The following is a 15443-nucleotide window of genomic DNA, read 5'->3' on the forward strand; positions in this document are numbered from 1 at the left end:
GAACCAGGTACTTAGCCTGGTCTCCCATGGGGTACAGGGCCCAAGCACTTGGGCCATCCTCCACTGCACTCCCTGGCCACAGCAGAGAGCTGGCCTGGAAGAGGGGCAACCGGGACAGAATCCGGCGCCCCGACCGGGACTATAACCTGGTGTGCCGGCGCCACAAGGCGGAGGATTAGCCTAGTGAGCCACGGCGCTTCCCATCCTGGGTGACCCACTGAGACAGTGGCTCTAAGAAAACCTGATGTTGGCGAAAGAACATAGGTTGTACAGATTCAGACACACCTGGGTTTGAATCCCGGTACCTCCATCTACAGCGTGGGCTGTTGCCTTCACGTGTGGACTCTGCTTTTCTCATCTGTGAAATGGGAATAGTGATGACGCTGTCCCAGGCCATGTGTGCACAGTGCCCAGCACACAGTGCTGCCATGAGAAACCGAAGGAGGCAGGCGCACTCACCGTAGGAAGTGCCGGAGCCTTCCTCATGGTGCAGTGTGCATCCTGGAAAGTGTATGGGTGCCGTGGGGGTGGGGAGGGAGTAAGGAGCTCTCCCTACACGTGGTCAGGAACCTTTTCCTTGGCAAATGCTGGTTCTGAGGAAATGAAGTTCGCAGTTCTGGGCTCCAGGGGTCTGAGTTAGTGGAGTGTGAGATTCGTAGGGCTGGGAGCAAGACACAGTCGCGAGGAGTCTGTCGCTTCTTAGCTGTGTGTTGGGCAAATTACTTACCTTTTCTGACCCTCAGCTTCTTTTCCTGAAATGCCCCAGCCTCAAGCAAGTCCTGTGCTGACCGACTTCCCTGTTGCTGGCGTGCCGCCGCTCCACAGGCCGCCTCAATGGCGCCCCCTCCCGGCGCCTTCTCCGCTCTCCCCTGCACTAACGCCGTCTCCTTGGCCCCGCAGAAAGGCGGTGTGGCGTCGGGGTTCAAGCACGTGGTCCCCAACGAGGTGGTGGTGCAGAGACTCCTCCAGGTCAAAGGGCGGCGCGTGGTCCGGGCCACCGAAGTGCCAGTGTCCTGGGACAGCTTCAACAATGGCGACTGCTTCATCCTGGACCTGGGCAATGTGAGTTCTGCCCAGCTCTTTCCTGGGGGCCACTCAGGTGCTTGTGGCCTGGCCAGGCCTCACTCTGGGGAGGTGGATACAGCCATGTGAACAGACGCATAGACCCCAGGAGGGAAAGCCAGGGGACCAGCTGGCCCCCGGGAATTGTGTGTGCCACAGAGACCCATGTCCCGCGTGTCTGGTGTGCAGAGACTCCCATGCGTGGGCGCTCCAGCCCATCATGCACATGTGTGTAGACCTTGAGTGTACACCCATCACACAGTGCGCTTGACATGCAGACTCCCCAGCAGCCCCTGTTCATACGTGCGTGTTGAGTACCTTTGTCCACGGAGCCACACATTGGTAAGTGCATGGCAGATGTGGGCAGAACCGTAAGCTCTTGCCCACCACCAAACCTGGACACGGGCATCCTACTGAATGCCCAGACATGTAGACTTGCGTGTGTCATTCAAGGAGCCACATATGTGTGTCACACATGTAGTCACATGTTGCCACACATGCACATTGTCTATGGCAACACCCAGGCCCACCTTGTAGAAACGTGTGATGCTTCGTATATGCTTGTCCCCTAGATCCATGCGAGTGCAAGCCTGCTGGTGGACATGGCTGGACATTCCACCCCGAACCTCAGACTTCACGGGCGTACAGCTTGGGAAAGTGCCTTACAAACCAGGCTGTACTGATGTAGTGCACGCTGCTAGTATGAAAGCACACAGAAAAGTGTGTGCATCCTGGGAGAACAGCTCTGTGGGTCTCACGCAGTGAACACAGCTGTGTGACACTGGGCGGGGAGACAGAGCAGCCCGGACCCCCAGGAGGCCTCTGCTGCCCTCGTCTCATGCCTTCGCCCGCCCAGGGCAGGTGTCATCCTGGACTCTTTCATGAGCATGGATTAGTTTTGCCTGTTTCTGAACTTTATGTTCATGGGAGCTGTTCTTCCACCCCTGACCGCATGTGGCAGCTACACGCCCGTGAGGCTCATGCTATTATTGTGCCTGATGGAGACTGTTCGTTCTCCTTGCTACCTAAGATTCATTTGTGCGGGTGTTGACCCTCTGTGTCATCGATAGGCACTTGGGATGACATGCGTTGCTACTGTGAACATTCTCACAGAGGTCTGTTGATAAACAGATGAGTTGCCCTTGGAATAGGGTTGTGGGTCATAGGGTCTAGGTTTACTGAGGTTTAGTAGCTGTTGCCCAGGTGGTTTTCCCAAGCGAGTATACCAGCTTACTTTCCTATCCGCAGGTGTGCAACCTAGATGTAGTTGCACCTGTAGAAAGGCGGGTGTGCCCAGACACGCACCCACATGCCCTGGTGTGCATGTGCTTGCATGATTCACGTGTGTGTCCTCTGCCAGCCCTCACCCGGGCAAGCACAGGACAAGGTGAGCTTGTGCGCACCCCACCATCTCCCGCTTGCTGTGTCCTCGTGTGAAGCCTGGGGCGCTGACTTCCTGAGTCTCTGTCTTACAGGACATCTATCAGTGGTGTGGTTCCAAAAGCAACAAGTTTGAACGACTGAAAGCCACGCAGGTGTCCAAGGGCATCCGGGACAATGAGCGCAGTGGCCGGGCCCAAGTGCACGTGTCGGAGGAGGGCTCCGAGCCTGAGGGCATGCTCCAGGTACCCCGGGTGCAGGGCGGGGTGGGCGTGGGGTCAGAGGGAGGAGGGCTCCAGGTACCCTGGGTGCAGGGCGGGGTGGGCGTGGGGACAGAGGGAGGAGGGCTCCAGGTACCCTGGGTGCAGGGCGGGGTGGGCATGGGGTCAGAGGGAGGAGGGCTCCAGGTGCCCCGGGGTGCAGGATGGGGTGGGCGTGGGGACAGAGCCAGGAGGGCTCCAGGTACTCCGGGTGCAGGGCGGGGTGGGCGTGGGGACAGAGGGAGGAGGGCTCCAGGTACCCCGGGTGCAGGGCGGGGTGGGCGTGGGGTCAGAGCCAGGAGGGCTCCAGGTACCCCGGGGTGCAGGGTGGTGTGGGCATGGGGACAGAGGGAGGAGGGCTCCAGGTACCCCGGGGTGCAGGGTGGTGTGGGCGTGGGGACAGAGGGAGGAGGGCTCCAGGTACCCCGGGTGCAGGGCGGGGTGGGCGTGGGGACAGAGGGAGGAGGGCTCCAGGTACCCGGGGTGCAGGGCGGGGTGGGCGTGGGGACAGAGGGAGGAGGGCTCCAGGTACCCCGGGTGCAGGGCGGGGTGGGCATGGGGTCAGAGGGAGGAGGGCTCCAGGTACCCCGGGTGCAGGGCGGGGTGGGCATGGGGTCAGAGGGAGGAGGGCTCCAGGTACCCCGGGTGCAGGGCGGGGTGGGCATGGGGACAGAGGGAGGAGGGCTCCAGGTACCCCGGGTGCAGGGCGGGGTGGGCATGGGGACAGACTGAGGAAGGCTCCTAGCCCAAGGGCATGCTCCAGGTCCCCAGGGTGAGCAGGAGGACAGGTTGCTCATGACTGCCGCCCACCCAGGAGGCAATTGGAGGAAGAAGTAAGCCCTCCGACCCCTTAAGACTCTGTCTTTCCTGGAAACCTCCATGCTTTAGGGAGTGGGAAGGATCAGCCTCCTGGCAGCTCCCAGAACTCCCGCAATCCCCAAACCCGGTGCATGCTGGGATGTGGGTGGGTCCCATCCTTCAGCAGGGAGGGCCCTGTCCTCTGAGGGTGCTGACGAGGAACTCCCAGTGTCCCCTGGGTCCAGTGTGGTGCTGGAGCCAGCTCAGAAAGAGACAGCCAAGACTGAGCTGCCTCTTCTCTCTCCCAACCGCTCTTGGTAGTTGGTGGCCCATTTAGTCACCTGCATGAAGGATTCCCTTGAGGATCTATTGGTGGAGGCAAGGCTCATCGGGTAAAGGAGGAGACCATGGGCTCTGCTCCTGCTCGCCTGGGGGCATCAAGTTCCAGTTTTTGGAAGCAGAGGGCAATTATTAGGAGGCGGAGGCGGAACCCAGGGAGCCCTCGTGGGAGGGAGTCCAGTCCACCGTGGCCATCCTGTCTCTCCATCTTTCCCTGTCCTGCAGCTTCTGGGCCCCAGGCCTGCTCTGCCCGAAGGCACTGATGACACAGCCAAGGAGGACGCAGCCAACCGCAAGCTGGCCAAGCTGTACAAGGTGAGCCCCGGGCGCACTGGCCCTGGACACGGGGTCAGGACAGGGAGGCCAGGAGACCCGGCCGCCGCCAGCGCCACTGCCCTGGGACCTTGAGCAAAGCCTCGCTCTGGCCGGGGGGTGGGGGTGGGGGTTCTGCTTTCTCACGTCTCTAGTGGATGCTCAAGGACTCCCTGCGCAGAGAGTAAGAGTGCAGGGGAGTCCAGACACAGCCGAGCCTCCTGCCGCTGACCGGGGGTGGGAGTCCCCAGGGAGACTAGATGGGAAAGCATCTCTGAGTCTGGTGGGCTTTCTGTTTTGGAATGATTCTTAGATTCATGGAAAAATGGCACAGACAGTATAGAGAGCTCCCATCCACCCTTTACCCGGCCTCTCCTTGACGTCTTAACCACGTACATTTGGCAAAACTGAGAAGCACGTATTGGTTCAATACTAGTAACTAAGCTGTAGAATTTATTCCAGCTTCCCCACCTGAAGTTCCAATCTGGGATACCACGTTGCGTTTAGTTCTTTTTTAAAATAAGTTTTTAAAAATTTATTTGAAATGCAGAGCAACAGAGAGAGGAGAGAGAGAGAGAGAGATCGAGAGTGAGAGAGAGAGAGAGAGATCTTCCATCCACTGGCTCACTACCCAGATGGCTGTAACAGCCAAGTCTGGGCCAGGTGAAGACAGGCGCCAGGAGCTCCATCTGGATCTCCTTGGGCCGTCTGCTGCTGCTTTTCCATCTGCAATAACAGGGAGCTGGGTCAGAAGTGGAACAGCCGGGACTTGAACTTGTGCTCCCATATGGGATGTAGGTACAGCAGGCAGCGAGTTAACCTGCTGTGCCACAACGCTGGACCCTGGCTCTGTTTACTTTTTTTTTTTTTAAGATTTGTTTTTATTTATTTGAAAGAGTTATAGAGAAAGGTAGAGACAGAGAGAATGGCCCTCCATCCGCTGGTTCACTCCCCAGATGGCTGCAACGGCCGGAGCTGTGCCAGTCCGAAGCTAGGAGCTTCTTCTGGGTCTCCCACAGGGGTGCAGGGGCCCAAGGAGTTGGGCCATCTTCCACTGCTTTCTCAGGCCGTAGCAGAGAGCTGGATGGGAAAAGAAGCAGCCGGGACTAGAACCGACACCCATATGGGACGCTGGCACTGCAGGCCAGGGCTTTAACCCGTGGTGCCACAGCGCCGGCCCTTTGTTTACTTTTATTCCACTTCTTACCGAGAGGTTGAATGTCCATCCAGCAAACTCCTCTGCCACCCACGGTCCTGCCACCCACATTCCTGCCTTTTCCTGGGCCTTCCCTTCCCCCGCAGTTTCCATGTTTCATCTGAGTGCAGGCCGGCAGGTGTGGTCTGAAAAAACAGAGAAGGAGGAGCCGGTGTGGTGGCACGTGGGGTTAAGACATGGCCTGTGGCGTGGCATCCCAAATAAGTGCTGGTTTGAGTCCTGGCTGCTCCACTTCCGATCCAGCTCCCTGCTGATGCTCCTGGGAAAGCAGCTGAGGAGGGCCCAAGTGCTGGGGCCCCTGTACCCACTTGGGAGACCCAGAAGAAGCCCCTGGCTCCTGGCTTGAGTCTGGCCCAGCCCTGGCTTTTGTGACCATTTGGGTCTCCCTCTGCTTTCTCCTTTCAAAAAACTCCACCTTTCAAATAAATAAATCTTTTAAAAAATTAAAAAAAAAGGAAGAAGGAAGAAGGAGGCCTAAACCTGCATCAGCGTTTGAGAGCAAAAGCCCGGGTGTGACTGCAGCGTGCAGGCCCAGGTGCTGGTGGGCCGGGGGCGGCTGCAGGCACTCACCCGTCTGGCTCCGTCTCCCTCTGCCCTTAGGTCTCCAATGGCGCAGGCACCATGTCCGTCTCCCTCGTTGCTGATGAGAATCCCTTCGCCCAGGGGGCCCTGAAGTCAGAGGACTGCTTCATTCTGGACCACGGCAGTGATGGGAAAATCTATGTCTGGAAAGGTACAGGGGGCAGGGCCCCAGCCGGCCTGGAGGACCCTGGGAGGGATCTTCTGCAGCTTTCAGGACCCGGTCCCGGGAGGGAGGAGGAGGCTGTGATGTGTGGGAATCAGGCGTCTGGGGCTCATGCCCTGGCTTTGCGATGGACTTGCTGTGTGATGGTGGGTGCTTTACTCACCCTCTCTGGGCCTCAGATGCCCTCTTGGGCTAAAATGCATGTTTCCTGAGCATGTGGTCAAATGCATTTCATGGGCTGCAGTGGAGGAAGTCAGTCAGCCAGGTTTGCTGATTGTAGGGCGGCGTTTAAGCTGCTGAGATGAGAACGGGATCTGGTTTCTGATTGCAAGAGCCATCTCCAAGCCCGTGGAACTCCTTGAGGGATGTCTAAGGCACAGGGAGAGGCTGCCCAGGTGTTTCTGGGATGCCCTGAGAGGACCCACGATGTCCCCCCCCCCACGCTGTCAGACTGCCCCAGGGAAGGGGATGCAGAGTGAGCCTGTGCACCGGCCGCTCTCACTGCTGTGGCCGCCTGGGCCAGCTGGCCTGGGGCCTGAGGCCTGCCGCTAGCTGACCCGGAGCTCTCCTGGCACTGGCAGCTGCTCAGGGCTGGGACAAACTCCAGAGCGGGGAGTGGGAGGAGCCCTCGCTGTGGAGGGAGCCTGGGTGTGCACTGGGGCAGAGTCTGAATCGCAGCCGTCTCGCTCGCTGGGGCGCCGCCGTCACGTCTCTTAGCCTGGCTTCCTTGTGTCTGTGGGAACAAGCTAATAACGACTTTTCTCACATAGAGCTGTCATGTGGGTTACATAAAACAATCTTTTTATAGTCGTCCCTCGATATTCACAGGGGTTGTTTACAGGAACCTCACGAGATACCAAGCCCCATGGATGTTCAAGTCCATTGCATAAAATGCTGTGTAAACCTGTGGGCTCCAGCAAACCTTAAGTCACCTGGATTACCTGTAATTCCTAACACACTGCTCGTACAACACTTCATTCATGAGCATTCATTGTACTAGGTAGCGTGTGGCAAATTACAGTTTTGCTTTTTGGAACTTTCTGGAACCTTCTGGAATTTGAGGTTTTTTAAAAAAAATTTTTCCCGAGTATTTTTTTTTTTTTTTTAATCTGAGTTTAGTTGAATCCACAGCTGTGGAACCTGCAGATACCCAGGCCCGATGATGCAGTTCTGAGCACAAAATCCACGCTCTGGGAGTGTTCCGCCCTGACTCTGGCCTTGGCTGTCCACAGTTTAAACAAAAGCAGGGAGGGAGGTTTGGCTGCCCCTTTGCCTGGTCAGGGGGCATTCGGTGCAGCAGGATCCCAGGCTCCTAACCTTCTCTCGCCTTCCCTGGCTGCTGACAGGCAAGCAGGCCAACATGGAGGAGAGGAAGGCGGCCCTCAAAACGGCCTCCGACTTCATCTCCAAGATGAACTACCCCAAGCAGACCCAGGTAGGGCCGGGAGGGACGGCCGGGGGGCCGCTGTCCCCACTCCCTGTGCGCTGGGTATCTGAGGCTCCACCACACCCTGCTCCTCCCCTGCACATCCCAGGTCTCGGTCCTCCCTGATGGCGGGGAGACGCCGCTGTTCAAGCAGTTCTTCAAGAACTGGCGAGACCCAGACCAGACAGACGGCCCGGGCCTGGCGTACCTCTCCAGCCACATCGCCCACGTGGAGCGGGTGCCCTTCGACGCGGCCACCCTGCACACCTCCACCGCCATGGCCGCCCAGCACGGCATGGATGATGACGGCACAGGACAGAAACAGGTACTGTGGCCGTGGAGCCTTGAGCTGGGTGTATCCGGGTTTTCTAGCCGGCACCTGGGGTCCCTGCCTGCCTCTTGCTTCCCAGAAAATGTTGCTCTGTGAGTTAGGGTGAACTCCCTTTGTGTACTCAGTTTTTATAACCAGTGTGTCCTGTGCACCTGCCGCGTTCCAGGCCCTGAGCCAATTGCCTGGTCTCAGGGAGGGGAGGTGACCCCAGCCACAGTGCCCTGCTCAGACCTGTGCAGGTGGAGGTGGGAGGGAGCCTGGGAGACATGAGAACACAGAGAGGCCGGGGGTGGGGTGGCCGGGGCAGCCCTCACAGGGACAGGGACTCTGGGCTTGGGTGTCAGAGGAGGGGTGGGAGTTTCTGCCCTGGGGGAAGAGTGGAGCGCAGTGGGCATTCCAGACAGGACGGACTGGGTTTGGGGAGGAAGGAGCTGTCCCCAGAGACTGGTGCTGAGTGTATCCTTGGGGAGGGACCTTGAGTGCCGGTTCCAAGGGTGCCGACTTGCTCCTGTAACCAGTGAGTACTCCTAGAGTTTCTTCATGTTTCTAACGCAGACACATGACAGCCTCAGTTCCGTGCTCTGGAAAGTCACTGTGGAAATGGGCTTGGACAAGGCGTGGGCAATTGGCCCAGTAGCTAAAGCACCACTCGGGACACCCACATCCCCTATCGGAGCTCCTGGTTCGAGCCCCAGCTCTGCTCCCAATTCCCGCTTCCTGTTAGTGTGCACCCTGGGAGGCAGCTGGTGATGACTCAAGTCGCTGGGTCCCTGCCACCCACGAAGGAGACCTGATGGAGTTCCTGGCTCCCGGATATTTGGGAAGTGAGCTAGTGGAGGGGGGTTGCTGTCTCTGTCCGTCTCAAATAAGATAACGAAGTAAAAAATTTGTTTCAACAAGGGAAAACGGGTTGGCTGCAGAAGACTGCAGGGAGAGAGCTGCGAGGCAGTTGTTCCAGTGGTCTGGGAAGACGCGGTTTTGAGACCAAAGTCACAGGAGGGTGGAGACGTAGAGTGGGGTTCAGAGGTGTTCATGCGTGGGCCTCAGGCAAACGTGGATTGTATTCCTAATGCTGACAGTAACAAAAGTGTCCTCTTGTTAATGTTTTGTCTTTTTGATATTTTTCTCATTCATCCATGACTTCTTGGGTGGAGAGGATGCAGTGAGAATATTCAGGGTGGGCCGGCGCGGCGGCTCACTAGGCTAATCCTCCACCTTGCGGCGCTGGCACACCGGGTTCTAGTCCCGGTCGGGGTGCCGGATTCTGTCCCAGTTGCCCCTCTTCCAGGCCAGCTCTCTGCTGTGGCCCGGGAGTGCAGTGGAGGATGGCCCAAGTGCTTGGGCCCTGCACCCCATGGGAGACCAGGATAAGTACCTGGCTCCTGCCATCGGATCAGTGCGGTGCGCCGGCCGCGGCGTCCATTGGAGGGTGAACCAATGGCAAAGGAAGACCTTTCTCTCTGTCTCTCTTTCTCACTGTCTACTCTGCCTGTCAAAAAAAATAAATAAATAAAAATTTAAAAAAAGAATATTCAGGGTGGTGTGGACCGAGTTCTGGCAGAACGGCTGTGTGGCCCGGGGAAATTTACTTAACATCTCTGGCTCTCATTTCCTCACCTGTGGGATGGGGGTAATTTCACTCCATCATCTTCAAGGGTTTCCAGGTGTAGAGAACCATAGAGTTCTGTTTCCTGGGACCTGGAGGACTCTCTCCACGGCACCACCAGGTGGCGCTGCAGGGCCTCGTGACCACTTAGGAAGACGTGGCGCCACCAGAGCGCAGACACCTGCCAGCAGGGGTCATCCTGCGGTCACCCAGCAATGATCCCAGAGGCACATTGAAATCCGGGGAATCCAGTAGTGATAGGAGTAACAGTAGAGTAGCTACGGAGCTGTTGTCTTGTGCGGGATACAGTGCTGGGTTTTCATGAATAAACTTACTTGAGCTTTGCAACAATGCTCTGAGGAAGGTATTGTTAGTTTTGTTTTTTTTTTTAAAGATTTATTTATTTTATTTGAAAGGCAGAGACACAGAGAGAGGGGGAGAGACAGAGAGAGGGGCCTCAACAGCTGGTTCTGGGCCAGGCTGAAGCCAGGAGCTGAGAGCGTCTTCCGGGTCTCCCATGTGTGTGCAGGGGACCCAAGCACTTGGGTCATCTTCCACTGCTTTCCCAGGTGCATAAGCAGGGAGCTGGATCAGAAGTGGAGCAGCCGGGACTTGCACTGGAGCCCAAATGGGATTCTGGGACTGCAGTTAAACCGCTATGCCACAGGGCCAGCCCCGGTACTGTTAGTTGCTAAATTTTGTTTATTTGAGAGGCACAGAGAGGCAGAGGCAGAAAGAGTAAGAGCGACAGAGACAGAGAGTGAGCGAGTTCCTGTCTGCTGGTTAACTCCTCAGATGCAACAGCCAGGGCCAGAATGGAGCCAAGACCAGGAACGTGGGACTCGATCCCGAGCTTCCCCCTGGGTGGCAGGGACCCAGCTACTTGAGCTGTCACTGTGGCCTGCCTCTCCGGGTCTGCATTAGGAGGAAGCTGGGATCGGGAGATGGAGCCCAGGATCAAACCCAGCCACTCTGCTATGGGAGGCGGGCGTCTTAACCTCTAGGCTCGGTGCCTGCTCTGTGGGGGTTATTATATACCCACCTTCCCCATGCGGAAACCGAGGCTTGGAGAGGTTCCACGCATTGCCAAGATCATTCCCTGTGTTGCCAAGGTCATGCGCCTTAAGGGGGCGGAGCCTTATTTTGAGTCTGGGTCAGCTGTTACCCCTCACCATGCTGCGTTCACTGTGGGTTGCTGGAACGTCCCCTTCCAGGGAGAAGAGCAGGTGAGACAGGGCTTGGTGTGAGGATCTGGAGCCGGAATCCTGGGATGCAGTCCCAGCCCCGCCTGTTCGGTGGCTGTGTGATTTGGGCAGATGTTGTGACGTTAGCCTGGGCCGGTGCAGAGCGTGTCCCGTCCTCTGCTGGGCAGGGGTTCCCCAGCTGAGGGCAGGGCAGGGCGGGGGTCTGAGCGCAGCTTTGCCCTGACAGATCTGGAGGATTGAAGGCTCCAACAAAGTACCTGTGGACCCTGCCACGTACGGGCAGTTCTACGGCGGCGACAGCTACATCATCCTGTACAACTACCGGCACGGCGGTCGCCAGGGCCAGATCATCTACAACTGGTGGGTGTTCAGGGGCGGCACGGGGGGACGCCGGCTGGGTCTGAGCGTGGCCGCAAGGGGAGGGGGGGCGGGGGCAGGGGTGTCAGCCACATGAGCTCGGCAAGGCTCTCATCCACAGAGCGTCGCCACTCATTTCTCCAAACAGCTTGTAAGTGATTCTTATCCAAAGGGTACGCGTCCCTGGTTAGGAGAGACGAGCCGAGCTGTTCCCATGAGGCCATGCAACCAACGTACGTGCTGGGGTCTCTCCTCCCGCACGGTTTTCCGTGTTGAAATTCCTTCAGTCCCCAGACAATGCATTCATATGGTTCAAAACTCAAAGGAATAAAAGGGTTGAGAAATCTTCTTCCCATCACGTCCCCATGTTCCGCATTCACCAAACCCCATCCGCTCTCCTAATTTCCGGTGATATCTTTCCAGTAATTCTTTATGCAAATATTGTTCGCTGTGACTACACGCCCGTTCTCGCCCTTCCTCACCCAGCAGGCGGCACACTGTGGGCGGTGTCCCGGGCCGAATTCTCCCTGGAGCTCAGCCTGCCAAGAGCTTCCTTTCACAGATGCACGGCGTTTCTCTTGAGTGGCTGTGCTGTGGCTTAGTTAACACTTGTGCTGCCATGGTGGGTCCAGTCCCGGCTTCAGCCCTCATGGCCTTGCTGTGATAGTAACCTTAAACAGGGATCATTTTGAATGCCTAGAGAGGGGGATTTTTCTGGCCATAGAGGAAACCCTGTTTCCCCTGATGGCGTTTTTTAGCAGTTTGTGTTGCCACCAGCAACATTCGAGAATTCCTGCTTCCCTCTTTCTGTAGCTGGTGCACTGTCAGTCAAACCTTTGGGTGTTTGTCAACCCGATGGTTTAAACAACGGTGTCTCCGTGTGTTTTAGTTTGTATTCCTCTTACTGTATCATCTCAGACATTTTGTGAATTACTGACTGCATTTCTTGTTTTTTTTTTTTTTTTTTTAACTTTTATTTTGAAATAACTTTAGGCTTGCTGAAAAGTTGCAGAAATTGTACAGACCATTCTCCTAGGTCGCTGCTCGGCTGCCCCTCTCTGTTCACACCTTTTGTACCCAGAACACCAGGAAACTAGTGTTGCTGCGAGCCTGTGCACTAACCTCTGCACTTCACCTGACCGGACTGCCAATGCCCCCTCCTGTCTAGGGTCCAGCCGGGGGCCCCCACAGCAGGCACTCGCAAGTCTGCCTTTTCCCCTCGAATCTGTAACAGAGCCTCCGTGTTTCCTTTGTTTTCACGACTTTGCCACTTTCCAAGAGTTCTCATCCGTTGCCTTGTAGACTGTCTCTAACTCGACAGCCTCAATCTTTGAAGACCAGCTTAAGTGTGTGTGTGTGTGTGTGTATGTGTGTGACATGTACATAGCGAACAAAACTCCCGAGAAGGCTTTTCTAAAACACTAGCCATGTTGGCATACGGATGTATCAGATTGTGTGGCTTCCTCAGATAACAGACGTTGGTTATGGGAAATTTGGCGGTAAAGGAAGAGGTGGAGTAGAAAGCCCCGCTTCCCCTAAACCTCCCCTCTCAGAGCAACCGCCAGTGACTTCTATGAACATCTGTGCAGCCCTCTCCACTCATATCCACGTGGGGCTGAATCAAGCCATGCCTCGGCCCACAGATGGGCTCATGTGGCACCTTGTGGTTGGCTCTCTGAGCTGCCCTTCCACCCAGAGAAGTGTCCTGGCCACCATTTTCCACTTCTCAGATCTGTCCAGCGTGGGTGGCCCAGTGGTCCCCTGAGGGCCACATTTAGGTTGTGGTTGAACCTGAGTAAGACGGGAAGGTACAGAGCTGAGTGGGGAGTGTTGGTTTGGTGCTTGGCTCTCTTGCTTTGAGAGTCTCTTTCCTTCTGTGTCTCAGTTTCATTAACTGTAATGTGGAGATTTGTGGGTTTCTCAGGCCCGGGGCTGTGTGCAAACCTCGGGCTCAGTCCTGCTTCCTCTTCCAGGCAGGGCGCCCAGTCGACCCAGGATGAGGTGGCTGCATCTGCCATCCTGACTGCCCAGCTGGACGAGGAGCTGGGAGGGACCCCTGTCCAGGTGAGCCAGCCCACTGCTTCTCGGGCCTGCAACCTGGGCCTTTTCCCTCAGGTTACTCATCCCTAATTGTCTGTCTATCCATCCATCCATCCATCCATCCATCCACTTACCCATGCATCCACTGGCCCATCTGTCCACCTACCCATCCATCCACCCACACATCCATCTACCTACCCATCCATTCACCTACTGATCCACCCCCATCCATCCATCCATCTTCGTACCCATCCATCTACCCATCCACCTACCCATCCATCCGTCCATTCATCATCCATACATCTACCTATCTACTTATCCCTCCATCCCTCCATCCAACAGATCTTTATTTAGGCAGGGCTTCCTTGTGCGTGCACTGCATCTGCAACCATGACACACAGACACTGCCTCTGCCTTGATGGGCTCTACGTTCTAGGGAAAGATCGACACTCTGCAAACACACGCACACTTGAGGACATACCACCACATGCTGTGAAGTGTGCGGCCAGTGGAAATGCTCTCTCCCCGGTGAGAGGGGCCACGTGGCAGAGCAGTTAAGAGCTTGGCTGTGAGTCAGCCCACTGGATTTGAGTCCTGACTGCCCTCCAGACAACCTTGGGCAACTCACTGAGCCTGCGCATGCGCCCATGTTCTCCACATGGGGATGGCAGTAGTACCCCTCTCCCAGGACTGCTGTGAGGACTGAGGTGACATCTGGAGAGCGTCCAGAGCCACACGCGGCACAGGAGGCCGGGTCCCTCCCACGGGCCTGAAGGGTAGGGACCTCCATCCAGATAGGATCTCGCGTGCTCAGTGAAGGCCGCCTCTGAGCAGTCAGCCGGGGCCTAACGACGTGTAGGAGGCAGCCGGGCCAAACATGAAGGAAACGAGGGATGAGGGCGTGCAGTCCCGGAGGTGGGAGGGAGCACTGGGAGTTGAAGCGAGGGAGACGGTACCACGGTGTGAGCTGGAAGGATGTGCACAGGGGCCACGGTCGGCCTCGTTCCTGAGAAGGACAGGAAGCAGCCGCGTGGCAAAGCTGCCATGACAAGGTCATCCTGGCTACTGTGCAGCGCCCTGGAGGGCAGCAGAGCCACACCACGGGGCAGGATGTGGGGGACGCAGTCAAGAACTCCGCCTTCTCCGTCCTCCCCTTGGGCGTGGGCAGGGCGCTCGGTCTGGGTTTGGGTTCAGTGCCCCGACCTAGGAAGCCGTCTGAGTGTTGGGTCCTGAGTGACAGGATGGCCGGCTTAGCTCACTGCACCCCAGCAACGGCCTTCGAAAGGAATCGCGTCCTTGGCCCCATTTTACGGAGGAAGAAGCTGGGTGGTTGGGGCACGCGTTTGGGTTCTCGCCGCTGGGGTGGGGTTGACCTGAGCTCCCAGCAGAGAAGGCACACACGCAGGTCAGGAGCAGCTGAGCTAGAACTGGGCCACCTGCCTCCCACTTCCCAGCCCCCTGCCCGCGGCTTGTGTCCACAATGCCCTGGCCGTGCAGGAGGGGTCTCTCTAGATCTGAAAGGTTCTCCGGCTTCTGCGCCCAAGGCTGGCATCACCATTCCGGAAGAGTGTCCGCCGACAGTCCCGGCACTTCCGCTTAAGGGGATGTTTGCAAACAGCACTCTCCTGTTTCTAGGAGTCAGCAAGACTGGGGTGGGGTGGGGGAGGGTGTCAGAGCAACCAAGGCAGTGTCTCCCGCCCTCTGGGCACACCGGCCTCAGGCCCCATGCCACACGCAGACACGAGTGTGCTGGCCTCCTAGTGGGGACAGGCCAGTGCCACATAGCACAGGCGCCCCACCCCCAGCTTCCCCGCCTCACCTTTTTGTCTCCCTGCCAGAGCCGCGTGGTCCAGGGCAAGGAGCCCGCCCACCTCATGAGCCTGTTCGGCGGGAAGCCCATGATCATCTACAAGGGGGGCACCTCCCGCGAGGGCGGCCAGACGGCCCCTGCCAGCACGCGCCTCTTCCAGGTCCGGGCCAGCAGCTCCGGCGCCACGCGAGCTGTTGAGGTAACACTCAGGTCCCAGCCCACAGGAGGCGTTGCGCTCGCTGGGCCTCCACGCTTGATGGGCAGATCCAGGCACAGGACAGGGTGTGCTTGGGTGCTGGGTGAAGCAGCCCCGGCAGCGGGCTGGTCTGTCTTGGACTTCCCCCCAGGGCCCCTTGGATACCTTCCACAATGGGCAGATCACTACCTTCCATGCAGACTGTTCTAGACAGCCTGGGCACTGTTCCTGATCGCATTGCTGTTGGCTATGGTCCCTTGCACGGTGGAAGGCACAGACTTGGATGTAGTTGTCCAGGATGGCCTGAGAAGCCTAGAGGAGAATGGGACTATAACCTCCTTTGTTTGGGCACTCACCCTC

General features: G+C 57.5%; 1 protein-coding gene across 7 annotated transcripts in view; it reads left to right on the forward strand.

Moving 5' to 3' along the window:
• The window catches only part of GSN (gelsolin), a 58228-nt gene that overhangs the window by 39087 nt on the left and 3698 nt on the right, over positions 1–15443 (forward strand). For 6 of the 7 annotated variants that reach the window (XM_008273374.4, XM_070056233.1, XM_070056248.1 and 3 more), the window contains 9 exons: positions 901–1062; positions 2538–2687; positions 4065–4154; positions 5968–6100; positions 7459–7547; positions 7648–7863; positions 10907–11040; positions 13011–13101; positions 14916–15086. In XM_008273374.4, the coding sequence (XP_008271596.2) occupies positions 901–1062; positions 2538–2687; positions 4065–4154; positions 5968–6100; positions 7459–7547; positions 7648–7863; positions 10907–11040; positions 13011–13101; positions 14916–15086 (1236 nt within the window). Of the gene's footprint in view, positions 1–900; positions 1063–2537; positions 2688–3433; positions 3466–4064; positions 4155–5967; positions 6101–7458; positions 7548–7647; positions 7864–10906; positions 11041–13010; positions 13102–14915; positions 15087–15443 lie in introns of those variants that run through there. The other variant, XM_051855692.2, reaches the window with a different exon arrangement.

Source organism: Oryctolagus cuniculus, chromosome 1 (genome assembly GCF_964237555.1).
Source record: "Oryctolagus cuniculus chromosome 1, mOryCun1.1, whole genome shotgun sequence".
NCBI lineage: Eukaryota > Metazoa > Chordata > Mammalia > Lagomorpha > Leporidae > Oryctolagus > Oryctolagus cuniculus.